Below are 18,749 nucleotides of genomic sequence, written 5' to 3' on the forward strand. Positions count from 1 at the left end.
CTCCCTCATATACGCACACTGCGCCTCTCCCTCATATACCTACACTGACCCCTCTCCCTCATACACCCACACTGTCCCTCTCCCTCATATACCCACATTGCCCCTCTCCCTCATATATCTACACTGTCCCCTCACCCTCATATTCCCACACTGACCCCTCTCCCTCATATACCTATGCTGACCCCTCTCCCTCATATACCTATGCTGACCCCTCTCCCTCATATACGCACACTGCCCCCTCCCTCATATACCCACACTGACCCATCCCTCATATACCCACACTGCCCCTCTCCCTCATATACCCACACTGACCCATCCCTCATATACCCACACTGCCCCTCTCCCTCATATACCCACACTGACCCATCCCTCATATACCCACACTGACCCATCCCTCATATACCCACACTAACCCATCCCTCATATACCCACACTGACCCATCCCTCATATACCCACACTAACCCATCCCTCATATACCCACACTGACCCATCCCTCATATACCCACACTGACCCATCCCTCATATACCCACACTGACCCATCCCTCATATACCCACACTGACCCATTCCTCATATACCCACACTGACCCATTCCTCATATACCCACACTGCCTCTCTCCCTTATATACCTACGCTGACCCCTCTCCCACCTCCACCCACTCTGCCCCTCTCTCACATATACTCACACTGCCCCCTCTCCCTCATATACCAACACTGCCCCTCTCCCTCATACACACACTGACCCCTCACCCTCACTTACCCACACTGACCCCTTCTCTCATATACCCATACTGACCCCTCGTCCCTCCTACACACACACTGCCCCTCTCCCACATATACTCACAATGCCCCTCTCCCTCATATACCCACACTGACCCCTCTCCCTCATATACCCACACTGACCCCTCTCCCTCATATACTCACACTGCCCCTCTCCCATATATACTCCACTTACCCATCCCTCATATACCCACACTGACCCCTCTCCCTCATATACTCACACTGCCCCTCTCCCTCATATACCCACACTGACCCCTCTCCCTCATATACTCACACTGCCCCTCTCCCATATATACTCCACTTACCCATCCCTCATATACCCACACTGTCCCCTCTCCCTCATATACCTACGCTGACCCCTCTCCCTCATATACCCGCACTGCCCCCTCTCTCATACCCACACTGACCCATCCCTCATATACCCACACTGACCCATCCCTCATATACCCACACTGCCCCTCTCCCTCATATACCCACACTGACGCATCCCTCATATACCCACACTGACCCATCCCTCATATACCCACACTGCCCCTCACTCAGATATACTCACAATGCCCCCTCTCGCCCATATACCTAAACTTTCCTTCTCCCTCATATACCAACACTGCCCCTCTCCCTCATACACACACACTGACCCCTCACCCTCACATACCCACACTGACCCCTCAACCTCATATACCCCACCGACCCCTTCTCTCATATACCCATAGTGACCCCTCGTCCCTCCTACACACACACTGCCCCTCTCCCACATATACTCACACTGCCCCTCTCCCTCATATACCCACACTGACCCCTCTCCCTCATATACCCACACTGCCCCTCTCCTATATATACTCCACTTACCCATCCCTCATATACCCACACTGCCCCCTCCCTCATATACCTACACTGCGCCTCTCCCTCATATACCTACTCTGACCCCTCTCCCTCATATACCCACAGTGCCCCCTCCCTCATATACCCACATTGCCCCTCTCCCTCAGATACCCACATTGCCCTTCTCCCTCATACACCTACACTGACCCCTCTCCCTCATATACCCACACTGCCCCCTCCCTCATATACCCACACTGACCCATCCCTCATATACCTACACTGCCCGCTATCCCACATATACCCACTCTGCCCCTCTCTCACATATACTCACACTGACCCCTTGTCCCTCATATACCCTCACTGGCCCTTCTCCCTTATACACCCACACTGCCCCCTCCCTCATATACCCACACTGCCCTCTCCCTCATATACCCACACTGACCCATCCTTCATGAACCCACATTGACCCATCCCTCATATACCCACACTGCCCCTCTCCCTCATATACCCTCACTGACCTTTCCCTCATATACCCACACTGACCCATCCCTCATATACCCACACTGCCCCTCTCCCTTATATACCTACGCTGACCCCTCTCCCTCATACACCCACTCTGCCCCTCTCCCACATATACTCACACTGACCCCTTGTCCCTCATATACCCTCACTGGCCCCTCTCCCTCATACACCCTCACTGTCCCCTCCCTCATATACCCACACTAACCCCTCTCCCTCATACACCCACTCTGCCCCTCCCACATATACTCTCACTGACCCCTTGTCCCTCATATACCCATACTGACCCCTCACCCTCATGTTACACAGACTGCGTGATCCCCTCCAGGCCACTCACCATCCTGACTTGGAAATATACTGCTGGTCCTTCATGGTCACTGGGTCAAAATCCTGGAATCCCCTCCCTAATGGGATTGTGGGTCAACCTACAGCATATGGACAGCAATGCTACAATTATACAGTTGTCCACCATCTTCTCCAGGACAATTGGGTACTAGCAATAAATGTGCTGCCCATGCTCTATGAACAAATAAAAACAAAACCCCATACAATAGGAATATTTGACAATGTTGGATTTAAACTCAATGTGACCCTCCACTCCGAGTACAGGAATTAATCAATTTTGCTGTTTAGATTTCACACAAACCTAGTTCCTAATGGAATGGCAGCATTTACCTGCAGATGGTTGCATATGGGTTTCCTCCATAGATGTAGTTAGGGATGTGATAAGAGGATTCTCCATTGGAAGGCATCGCCCTTCGATCAAGTTCTTGTTGCAGTCATCCAAGCTGATCTTGTCACAGGATAACTGGGTGTAGGTTGAATGGACGGTCAGGTCAATGAGGTCTTCGACAGCCTGTGCATCACCTGGTTCATTCTGCTCCTTCTCCAGCTCAGCAACGTGGCTCACCTCATTGAGGGGCGAGAACTCAGGAATGGAGATACCGTCATCTTTGGACATGGGGCTAAGAAATACAAACATGGTAAAATGAAATGGAACAGCCCACTTTTGTTCAAGGCATGAATAAGCAAAACACAAGGATCCTAGGGCATGGCGTCGCTGCCAGTAATTGACTTGTTTGTTTGTGAACATTTATTTACAATGAGTTGATGTCACTATTTCAATACAAGAGGAAAGAAGTCAATATAAATGGGTTTGTACACTCAACCTATACAGCAATGTCGTGAAAGGTCTCTTGTGGCACAGTGATGGTGTCTCCACCTCTGAGCTGGAAGACCCAGTTTCAAGACCCACCTTCTTCAGAGATGGTTTGTAGGGCATCGGAACAGTTCACCACCGCCATCTCACCACTGAGCAACAAATGCTGGCTCAATCATTTGTCCCCTTAATGAATACAATGGTTTGCTGCTTGTTTAGGAATGGCTTGAGCCGATTAGTGAGTGAGGTCTATAATTGCTGGAGGGGGATGTGTCAGACAGTGGACAGTATTTCATGTTTTTGAGTATCTGTCTAGATGTATGTGCGTGGTGTGAGCTGGATCTCATTCACTTGGCGAAATTCTGAGGTGAGATGAGCTTGAACAATTTTGTCCGGATAGAGGGCTCCCCTCGAAACACTGATGAAGCCTTGGTGGTGTGGCAGAGAGACAGGGTCTCACTGACTGTGATGCCTAACAGCTTCTTTCACTTTGCAGACGGAATTGCACACTGTTATAGCCTGCAGCAAATGCACCTTCCGCTCTGTGGAAAAGTTGTTCACTAAAGAAAGAAAAAGATCATTCCATTCACACAGTCAAGAATCATAGATTCCCTACAGTGTGGAAGCAGCCCATTTGGCCCATTGAGTCCACACCAACCCTCTGAAGAGCATCCCACCCCCTGCTACCCTATCCCTGTAACTCTACATTTTTCAGGGCTAACCCCCGTAGCCAGGACACTATGGGCAATTTAGCATGGCAAATCCCCCAAACCTGCACATCCTTGGACTATGGGAGGAAACTGCAGCACCTGGAGGAAACCCACACAGACATGAAGACATGCAAACTCTAAGTAGACCATCACCTGAGGCTGGAATCGAACCTGGGTCCTTGGGATTTGAGAGACAGCACTGGAGCATCACTTGATATCCATGACCGCTCGTTCTTTCTTTTACAAGCAGGAACAACTTCCCCCTGTCCAGCCCGCCCATGACTTTGAAATCCTCTAGCAAATTTTCTTTCAGCCTTCTTTTCTCCACTGGAGAATACATCTATCCCCATGGCTGCCCAAATTCTATGGTGAAACTTGGAACATCACAGAGTATTTTGTGTGAGCAATGTGTTATGTAAAGAGCTGGAGTAGGAGTAGACTGTTTCACCTTTCAAGCCTGCTCCACTCTTCAAAATGATCATGGCTGATCATTCAACTCAGTCCCTGTTCCTGCCTTCTCCCCATACCCTTTCATTCCTTTAGCTCTAAGAATTATATCTAAACTCTGTCTTGAAGAAAAAACTCACTTCACCACAGATGGGACTTGAACCCACAATCTCTGACTTGGTGTTCCTGGTCCTGGAGTACTCGAATGTGAGAAGTGATGTTGCAATGGACAATGTTGATTTTTTTCAGGTGAAAGCTACGATATAAAAATTCCCAGAGAGTATCAGTTACCAGAATTAAATTTCCGCTGCATGGCCACATCATTTACCATGGTTCCCTTTTGGACTGACAGCCTGGCCTACCTCACATCCATAGACTGTGGCTCATCTGTTGACTCATCCGCACTATTTGGTTGCTCGTCCCCATTGTCCGCTTGCTCGTTTCCAGTGACCGCTTCCAGCCCTGGCACAATCTTGGCCTCAGCCTGAGCATGAGGTGCCTCCTCCTGCTTCTTTTCATCCAAACCAGCCCCTGCTAGAATGGAAGAGATACAGATTTAAACACAGGCCCTCTATCACTTTTACTCATTATTCATCGCATTCTATACTACAGTGGTATTCAGGAGACCATAAGTCGTCTCCTGAATAGGCTATTCAGTCCATTGAGTCTGCTCTGCTATTCAATGAGGTCATTGCTGATTCGTTTAACCTCATTTCCACTTTCCTGCCTTTCCCCATAATCTTTGATTCCCTTACTAATTAAAAATGTCAGCCCTGTATGTATTTCTAGTGCCAGCCTCTACATCCCTATGCAATAAAGAATTCTACAGTTTCACTGCCCTCATAAGAAATTCCTCCTTATCTCTGTTTTCAATGTATGACCCCTTATTTTGAAATTATGCTGTCTGGTCCTAGACTCTTCCAGAAAAGGAAACAGCCTTTATCTATGTCTATCCTGTCAAGCCCTCTAAGAATCCTGAATGTTTCAATAAGGTTTCCTCTTGTTCTTCTATATACACACTATGTCAAAAAAACACTCCTCATCCCCACCTCTATCTCTTTTGCCAATTCTCTTCAATCTGCATCCCTCTCGTTCCTAGATGGTAATGTTATCACCTTATTCACCCTAACACACCCTTTACAATTTTGAACACCTCTATTTATATTCCCTGTGACCTCAATGTCCCACACCTCAATAGCCTTGTATGTCACAAGACTAAGAACAACCTTAGCATTTCAATTTCTGTACCTCACTGCTGCCATTTCTCATAAAAACCAGAAACTGCAGATGTTGGAAATCTGAAATAAAAACAGAAATTGCTGGAAAAAACTCAGCGGGTCAAGTTGGTCATAACTCCATAACTGAAGAAGAGTCATGTTGGACTCATAACATTAACTTTTATTCTCCATTATGGATGCTGATAAAAACAGCACTTCCTGTTTTTATTTCAGATTTTCAGCATCCATAGTATTTGGGTTTTATGTTACATATGAACAGTTTGGTTCATTGTATAACTGGTCCACTATCACAGAGAAAATATTGTTCCGAGGTGGGGAAACCCAATAAACTGGTAAAGTCTCTTTTACTCTGTAGGATTGCACATTCTCTGACTTAACATGGTCAAATTATTGAGAACTTCAAGGTGGTCTAAAGGAGTTGGGCTATTTTGAAATAGTAACCTGTATACAATGGTCACATTTAGCTGCTGTACAGACCACCTCCAATGAATGGAGTTGTAACAAGTGGGAGAAAGCATGGAATGACTGTTAATGAACATTTTCTTTCATTCGCAGGCTGTGGATATCACTGGCTGGGTCAGCATTTATTGTCCATCCTTGGTTTTCTTGAGAAGATAATGGTGAGCTGTCTACTGTAGGTTACCCCACAATGCTGTTAGGGAGGGAATTTCAGGATTTTGACACAGTGACAGTAAAGGAATGGCAATACATTTCCAAGTCAGGATGATGAGTGGCTTGGAGAGGAACTTGAAGGTGATGTGCTCCCATGCATCTGCTAGCCTTGTCCTTCTGGATGGAAGTGGTTGTGGGTTTGGAAGGTGTTGTCTAAGGCGGATTTCTGCAGTGCATCTTGTTGATAGTACACACCGCTGCTACTGAGCGTTGGAGATGGAGGGATTCAATGCTTGTGGATGTGGTGCTGATCAAGCAACTGCTTTACCCTGAATGGTGTCAAGCCTCTTAAGTGTTGTTGGTGCTGCCCCTAGCTGAGCAAATGGGGAGTATTCTGACTTGTGACTTGGTACACAGGCTTTGGGGAGTCAGGAGGTGATTTACTTGAAAAGAAATCTGAAATTTTTCAAGGAGTGACTAGGTGTGTGGATGAGGGTTTTGCAGTTGATATAGTCTCCATGGACCTCAGTAAGTCTTTTGACAATGTCTCGTACAGCAGACTAACTAAGAAGCATCGAAAAGTGTGGTGCTGGAAAGGCACAGCCAGTCTGGCAGCAAGTAATTCCTGACGATGGGCTCATGCCCAAAACGTTGACCCTGCTGCTCATCTGCAGGATACTGCCTCACCTGCCGTGCCTTTCCAGTTCCACACTTTTCAACGCTGACTCTCCAGAATCTGAAGTCCTCACTTTCTCCTAGATTAATTAAGAAGCTAAGAGCCCATAGGATCCAGGGCAATTTGGCAAATTGGATGGAAGATTGTCTTAGCAGCAACTGTAAAGGGTGATGATCAAAGGGTATTTTTGTGACTGGAAGTCTGTGTCAAGGTGCTGGGTTCCCCGTTGTTTGTTGTGCACACTAATGAGACAAACATGAATTTAGGATGTAGTCAGTTCGCAGAGGACCCGAAAACTGGTGGTGTGATAACTAACAACAAGGAAAACAATAGGCAGCAGGACGATATAGGAAGGCCGCTCTGATGGCCTGAACAGTAGCAAATGGAATTCAATTCTAAAGAGCATCAGGTGATGCATTTTGGAGGGATTAACAAGGCAAGGGAGAACACATTAAATAGTAGGACCCTGGGAAGTACAAAGAATAAGAGGGACCTGGATATGCATGCCCATGTCCTGAAGGCAACAGGACAGGTGGATAAGATGATTAAGGAAACATGTGGGATACTTGTCTTTATTAGTCAAGATACTGGATACACCGTGGGTGGAACAGTGGTTAGCACTGCTGCCTCACAGCGCCAGAGACCCGGGTTCAATTCCCGACTCAGGCGATTGACTGTGTGGAGTTTGCACATTCTCTCTGTGTCTGTGTGGGTTTCCTCCGGGTGGTCTGGTTTCCTCCCACAGTCCAAAGGTGTGCAGATCAGGTGAATTGGCCGTAGTGTTAGGTAAAGGGGTAAAGGTAGTGATTGAGCTGTATATAATATCAGTTAGGCCACAGTTGGAGCACTGTGTGTAGTTTTGGTCACTGCACTATAAGAAGGAGAGGGTGCGGAGGATATTCACCAGGATGTTCCCTGGAATAGAGCGATTCAGCCATGAAGAGAGATTAGGTGACTTTTTTTGTTTTCTTGAAGGCTGAGGGGAATCTGATTGAGCTGTACAAAGGTTCTAAGCTACATAGACAGGGTAGAGAGGGAGAAAACTTTCCCCTTAATGGAGGGGTCAATAATCAGGGGTACAAGTTTAAAGGTAAGCAACATTAATGGGTTTAGAGAGGAATCAAAGAAACACTTTTCATCCAGAGGATAGTGGGTATCTGGACCTCACTGCCTAGAGGAATGGGGGAGGCAGGAACCCTCATGACATTTTGTGAGTATTTAGATGAGCACTCAAATTCATAGCATTCAAAGCTATCGGCCAAGTGCTGGAAACTGGAGCTAGAAAAGATGGATATTCAATAACTCAGACATGATGTGCTGAAGGGCCTCTTTCTGTATTGTAACAGTCTCTGACTTTATGGAAGAAGTTGTCATATTCTGGTCTGTTGGACTGCTTCTAAATCCCAAGAACTTCACATTCAGCTAATGACCTCACATCATCAGCACGAGTGACGCTGCAAAGTGACTCCAGAGTTGGGAACTGAGAGACTCCAGAGTTGTGGAATACAGAATAAATGGTGGTTCAGTAGTTAGCACTGCTACCTCACAGCTCCAAGGACCTGGGTTTGATTCCAGCTCCGGGTTACTGTTTGTGTGGAGTTTGCACATTCCACCCATATCTGCGTGGGTTTCCTCAGGTGCTCACATTTCCACCCACAGTTCAAAGATGTGCAGGTTAGGTGAATTGACCATGCCAAATTGCCATAATTGTTCAAGGATGTGTAGGTAAGGTGCATTAGTTAGGGGTAAATGTAGGGTAATTAGGGTAGGGCAATGGGTCTGGGTGGGTTACTCTTTGGAAGGTCAGTGTGGATTCGTTGGGCTAAATGGCCTGTTTCCACACTGTAAGGATTCTATTGTATTCTAAATCATCACTGCTCCTCTGCAGCAATTTAAGACTGAAATTCACTTTGCACTGTATACGTGCAGCCTATGAAATCAAGGTGATCATCAACAGAAACAGCCCTGGGAAAAAGCCAACAAAATATTCCACAAAATTATTTGTTAAGAGTGAGACAAATTGTAAAACATAAATTACTCCCTCCTTGCTGTCTGATTTTTGTGAGGGAGAAGTAATAAAGATCATAATGCATTTCCACAATTCTGGTATCTGCCAAGATCATTCTCATCTCCACTGAAACAATTTGTGAAATGTAACAATAAGACTTGTGGAAATAAAAAGCACAAAGTGCTGGAAACACTCAGCAAAGGTGACATAAATCAGAGCAAAGAGAAACAACATTAATGGGTTGAATATTTCTCAACTTTGTCATCACCAAAGGTCTGATGAAGGGCTTATGCCCGAAACGTTGATTCTCCTGCTCCTCGGATGCTGCCTGATCTGCTGTGCTTTTTCAACAACACCCTCTCGACTCTGAGCTCCAGCATCTGCAGTGCTCACTTTCTCCTCATCACCAAAAGTGGCAGGCAGGTGGAAAGGGTAGGTAATAAAGCACGCAGTGCACTGGCTTTATTAATAGGGGCAGAAAGCCCAAGAGCAGGGAGATGATGATGAACTTGTACAGGATGTTGTTTAGACCTCAGTCAGAGCATTGTGTTCATTTGAGGGAACCACATTGTAGGAAAATAGAAAGAGAGTGCAGGAGAAGTTTCCAAGAATGGTTTAAGGAATGAGAAACTTCTGTCGGAGCATAGATTGGAAATGTTGAGTCTATTTTCCTGAGAGAAGAGAAGGCTAAGAGGAGATTTAGTGGAAGTTTTCAAAATTATGAGTGAACTGGACAGAGCAGGAGTGAGAAATCACTCCCACTTGTGAAATGATCAAAAACTGGTGGGGGCAGAGAAATAAGGTCATTTGCAAGAGAAGGGTCTGGAATGCACTTGCTGGAAATGTGGTGGTTGGAGCTTCAATTGAGGCATTCAGGAGGGTTTTGGATGGTTATTTGAACAGAGACAATGTGGAGGATATGGAGAAAAGGTGGGAGATTGCCACAAAATCATAATGTGAGTTCAGAATGCTAGTGCAGATACAATGGGCCCAATTGCCTCCAACTACACAGTAACAATTTGGTCATCTCCCCGATATTGGGCAACACGCAGGTTTCAATCTCACTCGGAGGTGGCAACAGATCAGGGAGCCTGGCCATCTGGTCCACCTCCCATCCAATGGACACGGGACAAGGAAAATTCAAAACCTTCATTCAAAGTTCTGAGAAATGTCATCACACTGAAACATTATCTCTGCTTTTCTCTCTCCACAGATGCTGCCTGACCTGCTGAGTTTCTCTAGTATTTCCTATTTTCTGTCAGATTCCGAGCAGCCGTAGTTTTGCTGATGCACATGACGTGTGTTTAGAGCTGGATCACTGCATTGTCAATAGGCCAACTACTGACAATTTAAAACCAACAGAAGTAACATGAACCAATTTGCGTTGCAACTGAAACATATTTCAGTAGCTGATGATGCTATTTAGTGGTCTCTTGTGTTTACACTGTGGGTGTGAATCATAGAATCCCTACAGTGTGGAAGCAGGCCATTTGGCCCATCGAGTCCACACTGACTGTCTGAAGAGCATCCCACCTACCTGTCCTATCCCTGGGATTTTGCATGGCACATGGCTCATCCACCTGGCCTACACATCCCTGAACACTATGGCCAGTTTAGTCTGGTCAACCCACCTAACCTGCACATCTTTGGACTGTGGGAGGAAACCTGGAGCAAACATACACAGACAGTTGCGTGAGGGTGGAATCAAACGCAGATTCTTGGCTCTGTGAGGCAGCTGTGCTGCCCCAAATATCCTGCTCCCTACTGTCGGCTTCATTAGACATTAGCACAACAGCGCATCTGAAGAGATTGCTGACCTTGTTCCACAGAAACTGGAGTTTGAAGCTGTTTCTCATTCCTGGCAGGATTGATTTCTGCTTTGATTTCATCTTTCTGGAAAATACAACAATCAGAACGTTAAACACACACACACAAAAAAGTCACCTGCATTTATATAATGCCACCTGCAACCTCAGGACATCCCAAAGTACTTTAGGGGTGGCACAGTGGTTAGCATTGCTGCCTCACAGTGCCAGAGATCTGGGATCAATTCCCACCTTGGGCGACTGTCTGTATGGAGTTTGCACATTCTCCCCGTGTCTACATGGGTTTCCTCCGGGTGCTCCGGTTTCCTCCCACAGTCCAAAAGTTGTGCAGGTCAGGTGAACTGGACATGCTAAATTGCCAGTTGTGTTAGGTGTAGGGGAATGGGTCTTGGTGGGTTGCTCTTCGGCGGGTTGGTGTGGACTTGTTTGGGCCAAAGGGCCTGTTTCCACACTGTAAGTAATCCAGTCTAATCTAATAAAAATGTTGTCCCTGCTATGTGGAGGAACCTCTTCCACAGCAAGATCCTACAAACAGGAGTGAAGCTATGACTGGACATACGGAGCTGGGGAACTCTCCTGTTTTTCAAGATTGTGATTCCTAGTCCAGAAACTAGAAACATGGAGCAGGAGTAGGTCATTTCGCCTTCAAGCCTGTTCCACCATTCAACATGATCGTGGTCAGTACCCTGTTCCCACTTTCACCTCATTACCTTTGGTCCCAAGAACTATATCTGTCTCCTTCCTTAAAACATTCAATGTTTTGGCCTCAACCACTCTCTGTGGCAGAGAATTCCACAAGCTCACCCCTCCCTGGGTGAAGAAATTTCTTGTTTTGTCAGTCCTAAATTTGATTTGATTTATTGTTGTCACATGTACTGAAACACAGTGAAAAGTGTTGTTTTGTTGTGCTATACAGGGAGATAGTACCATACAAAGTGCATTAGAATAATAGAACAGTGTTGCAGCCACAGAGAAGGTGCAGAGAGAGATCAACATTGATATTTGAGATGCTTGTTCAAAAGTCTGATAACAGCAGGGAAGAAGCTGTGTTTGAATCTCTTGTAGAAACTTCTGTACCTTCTGCCCGGTGGAAGAGTTCATAACTGGAGTGGCGAGGGTCTTTGATTACATTGGGTGCTTTCCCGGGTCAGTGGGAAGTATAGAGGGAATCAATGGACGGAAAGCTGGTTTGTGTGATGGACTGGACTGTGTTCATGACTCTCTATAGTTTCTTGAGGTCTTGAAAGAACAGCTGCCATACCAAGCTGTGATACATCCAGACAGGATGCTTTTGATGGTGCATCTATAAGAATTGGTAAAAGTCCTTGTGGACTTACCAAATTTCCTTAGACTCCTGAGGAAATAGAGGCATTGTTGTGCTTTCTTGACCATCGTGTCAATATGAGTGGACCAGGACAGAATGTTGGTTCAACACTCCCAGGAACTTGACGCTCTTGACCATCTCCATTGGCACAGACAGGGGTGTACCTGCTGCTCCGCTTCCTGAAGTCAATGACCAGCTCCTTTGTTTTGATGAAGTAGATGAAGAGATTACAGTTTTTACACCATGCCACTAAGCACTGCACCTCTTTCCTGGATTCTGTCTCGTTATTTTTTGAGATCTGACCTGCAACAGTAGTGTTGTCAGCAAACTTGTAACTGGAGTTGGGGCAGAATTTGGCCACACCCTTGTGAGTGTATGAGGAGTATTGAAGGGGGCTGAATACCTAGCCTTCGGGGCACTTACATTAATGATTATGGTGGAGGAGATGTTGATGCTTATTCTTCATTATTGTAGACTACGGGTCAGGAAGTCGAGAATCCAGGGGGCAGAGACTTAGGTTTCAAAGTTTGGAGATGAGGCTATGTGAAATATGTTGTTGAAGGTGCAACTGTATGCAATAAGTAGGAGCTTGATGTAAGTATCCTTGTTGTCAATAGAGCCAGGGAAATGACTTCTGCCATCGACTTATTGTGATGGCAGTGAATCATAGTGGATAAAGGCAATGATGTGAGCCATGACTAAGCTCTCAAAGCGCTTTATAATGATATGATGTCAGAGCCACCGGGTGGTAGTCATTGAGGCACGCTGCATGGTTTTTCTTTGGCACCAGCATGATTGTGGTCTTCTTGAAACAGGTGGGAACTTCGGATCACAGTAAGGAGAGGTTAAAGACATCAGCAAATACTCCAACCAGCTGGACTGCACAGGATCTCAGCTCATGGCCAGGGACTCCATCTGGGCCGATTACTTTCTGTGGGTTCACCCTCAAGAAGGCCGATCTAATGTCTGTGGCAGTGACTGTGGGGATAGGTGACATCAGTTCACTGACCAGTTCAAAGCGAGCTTAGAATGCATTGAGCTCATCGGGTAGGGATGTATTGTTGTTGCCCATGATTCTGTTCAACTTCACTTTGTAGCCCGTTATGCCTTGCCACAAACCATGGGCGTCCATGTGGTTGGTCTGGCTCTCAAGCTTAGTTTGGGATTGCCTCTTAGCGTCTCTCATGGCCTACCCTGCATCACTAAACTGTGACCCCTGGTTCTGTACTTCCTGGTCATCAGGGGACATCTTTCCTGTATTTGCCTAGTCAAGTCCGGTGAGAATTTTATCAGTTTCTATGAGATTCTGCCCCACATTCTTTGAAACTTCAGTGATACAGTCTTAACTGACCCAGTCTCTCTTCATACAACAATCCTGCAACAGTTTACTTCACTCTCTCCATAACTCAGAACATCCTTGCTTAGGTAAGGAGACTAAAACTGCACACCATACTCCAGTGCGGTTTCGCTTAGGCCCTGTACAATTGCAACATGACATCCCTGCTCCTGTACTCGAATTCTCTCGCTATGAAGGTCAACATACCATTTGCCTTCTTCACCGCCTGCTGCACCCACGTGCTTACTTTCAGTGACATGTATAAAAGGTTTCCCAGGTCTCACTGCATCTCCCTCTTCTCCCAATCTATTGCCTTTGAGATAATAATTCACTTTCCAGTTTTGCTCCCAAAGTGGGTAACCTCACATTTATCCACATTATGCTGCATCTGCTAGTTGCTTGCCTCTCACTGCACCTGTCTATGCCACACTGTAACATCTCTGCATCCTCCCTCCCAGCTGTAGGCAGGTCAAAGATTGCACATGCTTAAAGTAAAAGCTGCTGAGCCTTTTTCCTTGGGTAGTGTTAGCTAGCACGAGGGGACATAGCTTTAAATTGAGGGGTGATAAATATAGGACAGATGCAAAAGTAGTTTCTTTACTCAGAGAGTAGTCAGAGCGTGGAATGCACTGCCTGCAACAGTAGTAGACTCACAAACTTTAAGGGCATTTAAATAGACACTGGATAAACATATAAATGATAATGGAATAGTGTGGGTTCGATGAGCTTCAGATTGGTTTCACAGATTGGCACAACATCAAGGGCTAAAGGGCCTGTAACTTCGCTGTAATGTTCTATGTTCTATGATGTCAGGGGTGAGCGACAGCAGCCAGCTAGAAAGCTCAAAGGTGGCACTGCAAAAAGTGTGCACTTAGAAAAGCTCTTCAGAGTTTTAAATAATCTTTAGGAAATAAAAACAAATTAACAAATGGAGGCTGGAAGGGGTGGGGTTAGGGAATAGTGCTTCTGATGGTCTCAGGGCCTAGTAAAGACACTCTCGACCCCCAGAACATTCCGGCTCACATAGAGTTGCCTTGACTTTAAAAACAAACTAGTGCAAATATCTTTCTTACCCAGTGGTCCTGCTCAGTGCAATAGTATTTAGAAACACAGAGTGACCCTGCGTGTGGGTATAGATAGGACCATGGACAAATAACCCCTGACCTTCCCACACTTGATTCACATGAGGTGATCAGATCACATTACAATGTTACAGCAACGATCTATCTATAGCTATAGTTCATGTGAATAACGGGAAGATATTGAACAGTCCAAACACTTTCTTGATTAAAATGGGTTTCCTGGAAATGAGGTCAGTGTAATGTGAGCTGTAATCCACCTTCTGATGAGACAAATTCATGTGACTTTGGAACAAAGCCAAGCAAAGCATTTAAGGAGATATAATATTGGGCATACTGTCCTTAATTGATGGAAAACCTGGCTGTAGAAGACACTAAGCAGATGGTTGCTTAGCAACCCATCTGGATTGTTTTCTGTTTTCACAAGCTTATAGAGTTATAAGGACAAAACCCCCAAAGCTCCTGCAAGGCTGAGAGTTTCTCTATCCTTCTCTTGGTCGAAGCACTTGAAACTCTGATTAAGCTCCCACTTCTTAGCATCTTGATTAAATTGTAAACCCTGGGGCAAGGTGAAGGACAACCACTCCCCAAAGCCTTGGAACCAGCTTGAATTCCAACAGAACTGAAGATGTTTGGAAAATATTTCATCGGTTTACAGCTGTCAGCCATTCCATTTTGCCAACAAGAATTCAAGGGCTCAACAAATTCTAGTTTTTCTTTTCCAGACCATCGGCCTACAATGCCTTTCTATTGTCCTTTAAAAATATTATCGCTGCGGAGTCTTTGCTGTCTGATGTTGTGTGTGTGTGTGTGTGTGTGTGTGTGTGTGTGTAGAATTAAAAGGGGATATATTTCCAATTTCAGATTATCAATTAGATGTTAACCACTTTTGCCACTTGTTTTTAAGAATATGTTTTATTTTACAAACAATTGTGGGCTCACTTAAAGGAGCATGGACATAATCTTTTATTCTGCATTCAGGTACAAAAACATTTTGGCAAGCTGCTGTATTGCACTACAGGAGTGGGGTTGAAGACCTCTGAAGACTAAAGTAAAGCAACACCAACAAGATAGGTTCAATTCTCACCCTCGCTGAGGTTAACCATCCAGGCCTCTCCTTCTCCAGCTCTCCCCTCACCTGAGGTGTGGTGAAGCTCAGGTTAAACTTACTGACAGTCATTTCTCTGTCTAATAAGGTACCAGCCCTCTGAGATGCTGGTGACTTTCCTTTTTTTAATACCACAAGGCACAATGCTGTGCACCCCTTATTGGTTGCACTGCGCATAAATGATCTTGACATGAATCTAGGAGGTTTGAGCAGCAAGTTTGCAGATGACATGAAAAGTAATGTTGTAGTAAATAGTGAGTAGCAAAGCCTGAGACTACAGGATGGTAAGGATGGGCTGGTCAGATGGGCAAATGGAATTTAATCCTGAATCATATCGTGTGGAAGCAGGCCTTTCAACCAATCGAATTCACACTGACCCTCCAAACTACACCCCATCCTAATCCACTCCCTTGCCCAATCCCTGTAACTCTGCATTTTCAATGGCCAATCCACCTATCCTGCACATCCCTGGACACTATGGGCAATTTAGCATGGCCAATCCCACCTAACTTGCGCATCTTTGGACTGACAGAGGAAATTGGAGCACTTGGAGGTAACTCACACTGGCACAGACAGAATGTGCAAATTCCACACAGACAGTCACTCGAGGCTGGAATTGAACCTGGATCTTTAGTGCTATGAGGCAGCAGTGCTAACCACTGAGCCACCATGCCAGCCCTACAGGATCCTGGGAAGTACACAGCATCAGATGGTCCAGAGTGTGCAGGTCCATAAACCCTTGAATGCAGCAGGACAGGTAGATAATGTGGTTCGAGAGGCATGTGGGATACTTGCTTTCATCAGACAAGGCATTGAGTATAAGAGCAATGAGGTAGTGATGGAGCTGTATATAACATCGGTTAAGTATATAACATCGGATGGAGCACTGTGTGTAGTTCTGGTCACTGCACTATAGGAAGGATGTGATTGCATTGAAGAGGGAGCAGAGGAGATTCACCAGGAGGTTCCCTGGAACAGAGTGATTCAGCGATGAAGATGAGGTTAGATAGACTGGGGTTGTTTACCTTAGAGCAGAGCAAGCTGAGGGAGTTCTGACTGAGATGTGCAAAGTTTCAAGTTGCATAGTCAGACTAGGTAGGGAGAAAGCTTTCCCCTTAGTAGAGGAATCAATAACCAGGGGTACAGGTTTAAAGTAAGGAGCAGGAGGTTTGAGGAAAATATTTTAATCACTCAGAGAGTGGAGGGTATCTGGAACCCATTGCCTGAAAGGGTGGTGGAAGCAGGAACCCTCAAGACATTTAAAAGTATTTGAAGAAACGTTGAGGGAACTAGGGCTTTTCTCATTGGAGCAAAGAAGGGTGAGAAGTGACTCAATAGAGGTGTAAAAGATGATGAAAGACATAGATAGAGTGGATAACCAGAGACTTTTTTCCCAGGTGGAAACGGCTATCACGAGGGGACGTAATTTTAAGGTGATTAGAGGAAGGTTTGAGGGCGGCACGGTGCACAGTGGTTAGCACTGCTGCCTCACAGCGCCAGAGACCCGGGTTCAATTCCCGACTCAGGCGACTGACTGTGTGGAGTTTGCACATTCTCCCTGTGTCTGTGTGGGTTTCCTCCGGGTGCTCCGGTTTCCTCCCACAGTCCAAAGATGTGCAGGTCAGGTGAATTGGCCATGCTTAATTGCCCGCAGTGTTAGGTAAAGGGGTAAATGTAGGGGAATGGGTGGGTGACGCTTCGGCGGGTCGGTGTGGACTTGTTGGGCCAAAGGGCCTGTTTCCACACTGTAAGTAAGTAAGTAAAGTAAAGTTTGGTGGAGATGTCAGAGGTAGGTTCTTTACACAGAGAGTGGTGGGTACATGGAATGCACTGCCAGCGGTGGTAGGAGAGTCAGAGACATTAGGGACATTATTGGCGACTCTTGGATAGGCACATGGATGACAGTAAAATGAAGGGCATGTAGGTTAGTTTGATCTTAGAGTAGGATAAAAGGTTGGCCAGTCATTGAGGGCCAAAGTGCCTGTACTATGCTGTACTGTTCTACGTTCTATGTTCTGCTTAGATGAACATTTGAAGCACCATAGCATGTGAGGCTAGGGACCAAGTGCCGGAGAATAGGTCTAGTATAGGTGGATGGTTGAACAAATGTGGACTCAATGGGACTTTTCCCATGCTGTAAAAACTCTCATATTTTATGACTCCAAATTGGCCATCTTGGTGATTGAATCAAAACATTTACACAAACTGGTGAGTCATAGAGCAGTGGGTGTGCTCTACAGCAGATTCCATCCAACACTAACAGTGTGGCAAAATATTCAGAAAGGAGGGAAACTACAGGAGACGCGAGAGGGGGGTGACTTTACAGTTGCTATGGTTACCTTGGTGTCTCCAGTGTCACTTCGCCTGGTTCTTTTCATGATCTCTTCGATTCTCTATAAGAAGAAAATTGCCCAGTTAAGGAGAATTGTTCACATTTTCCCTCAAACTAAAACCCGCTTCCCTTCAGTTCACCAACTTAACTCTGCGATCTAACCTTCTTTCGCTCCATTCGCTCCTGCTCAATCTGGTGGATGATCTGTTCCCGTTCTAATCGCTGTCGCTCTGCTGCCTCCCGAGCCTTGATTTCAGCTTCTTCTCGCTGGGGAGAGAAAGAAATACAGGGTACAGGTATGAAATAAAAACACCGCTACAAAGTAAACTTTGTCATACCATGGCCAAACCAATTTTGGAAAGAAGTTTTGGTCTTTAAATGGCCATCGTCGATGTCTGCTCACAATTTATTCTGTGTCTAATTACATTCAACATGTGGGGAGGTGTTATTCAACTCTGACGTGTGCTGAATACCTATTCATAGAATCCCTATAGTGTGGAAACAGGCCATTTGGCCCAACAAGTCCACACCAACTCTTTGAAGAGGATCCGATCCAGACCCATTCCCCTACCCTATTTCGCTCCATTTACCCCTGACTAATGCATGTAACCGACACATCCCTGAACACTGTGGGACAATTTCACGTCACTAATTCACTGAAACTGCATATCGTTGGACTACAGAAAGCCACGCAGACACGGGGAGAATGTGCAAACTCCACACAGACAGTCGCCCAAGGCTGGAATTGAACCCAGGTCCCTGGTGCTGTGAGG

The 18,749-nt window shown here is 45.8% G+C and overlaps 1 protein-coding gene across 1 annotated transcript in view; it reads right to left on the reverse strand.

Annotated features, from left to right (window-relative positions):
* Nucleotides 1-18,749, reverse strand: part of map7d2b (MAP7 domain containing 2b) — a 108,082-nt gene that overhangs the window by 11,868 nt on the left and 77,465 nt on the right. Inside the window, 5 exon segments of the mRNA XM_072584827.1 lie at nt 2,797-3,086; nt 4,800-4,971; nt 10,789-10,864; nt 17,984-18,037; nt 18,139-18,243. Coding sequence (XP_072440928.1) covers nt 2,797-3,086; nt 4,800-4,971; nt 10,789-10,864; nt 17,984-18,037; nt 18,139-18,243 — 697 coding nt within the window.

Source organism: Chiloscyllium punctatum, chromosome 15, assembly GCF_047496795.1.
Source record: "Chiloscyllium punctatum isolate Juve2018m chromosome 15, sChiPun1.3, whole genome shotgun sequence".
NCBI lineage: Eukaryota > Metazoa > Chordata > Chondrichthyes > Orectolobiformes > Hemiscylliidae > Chiloscyllium > Chiloscyllium punctatum.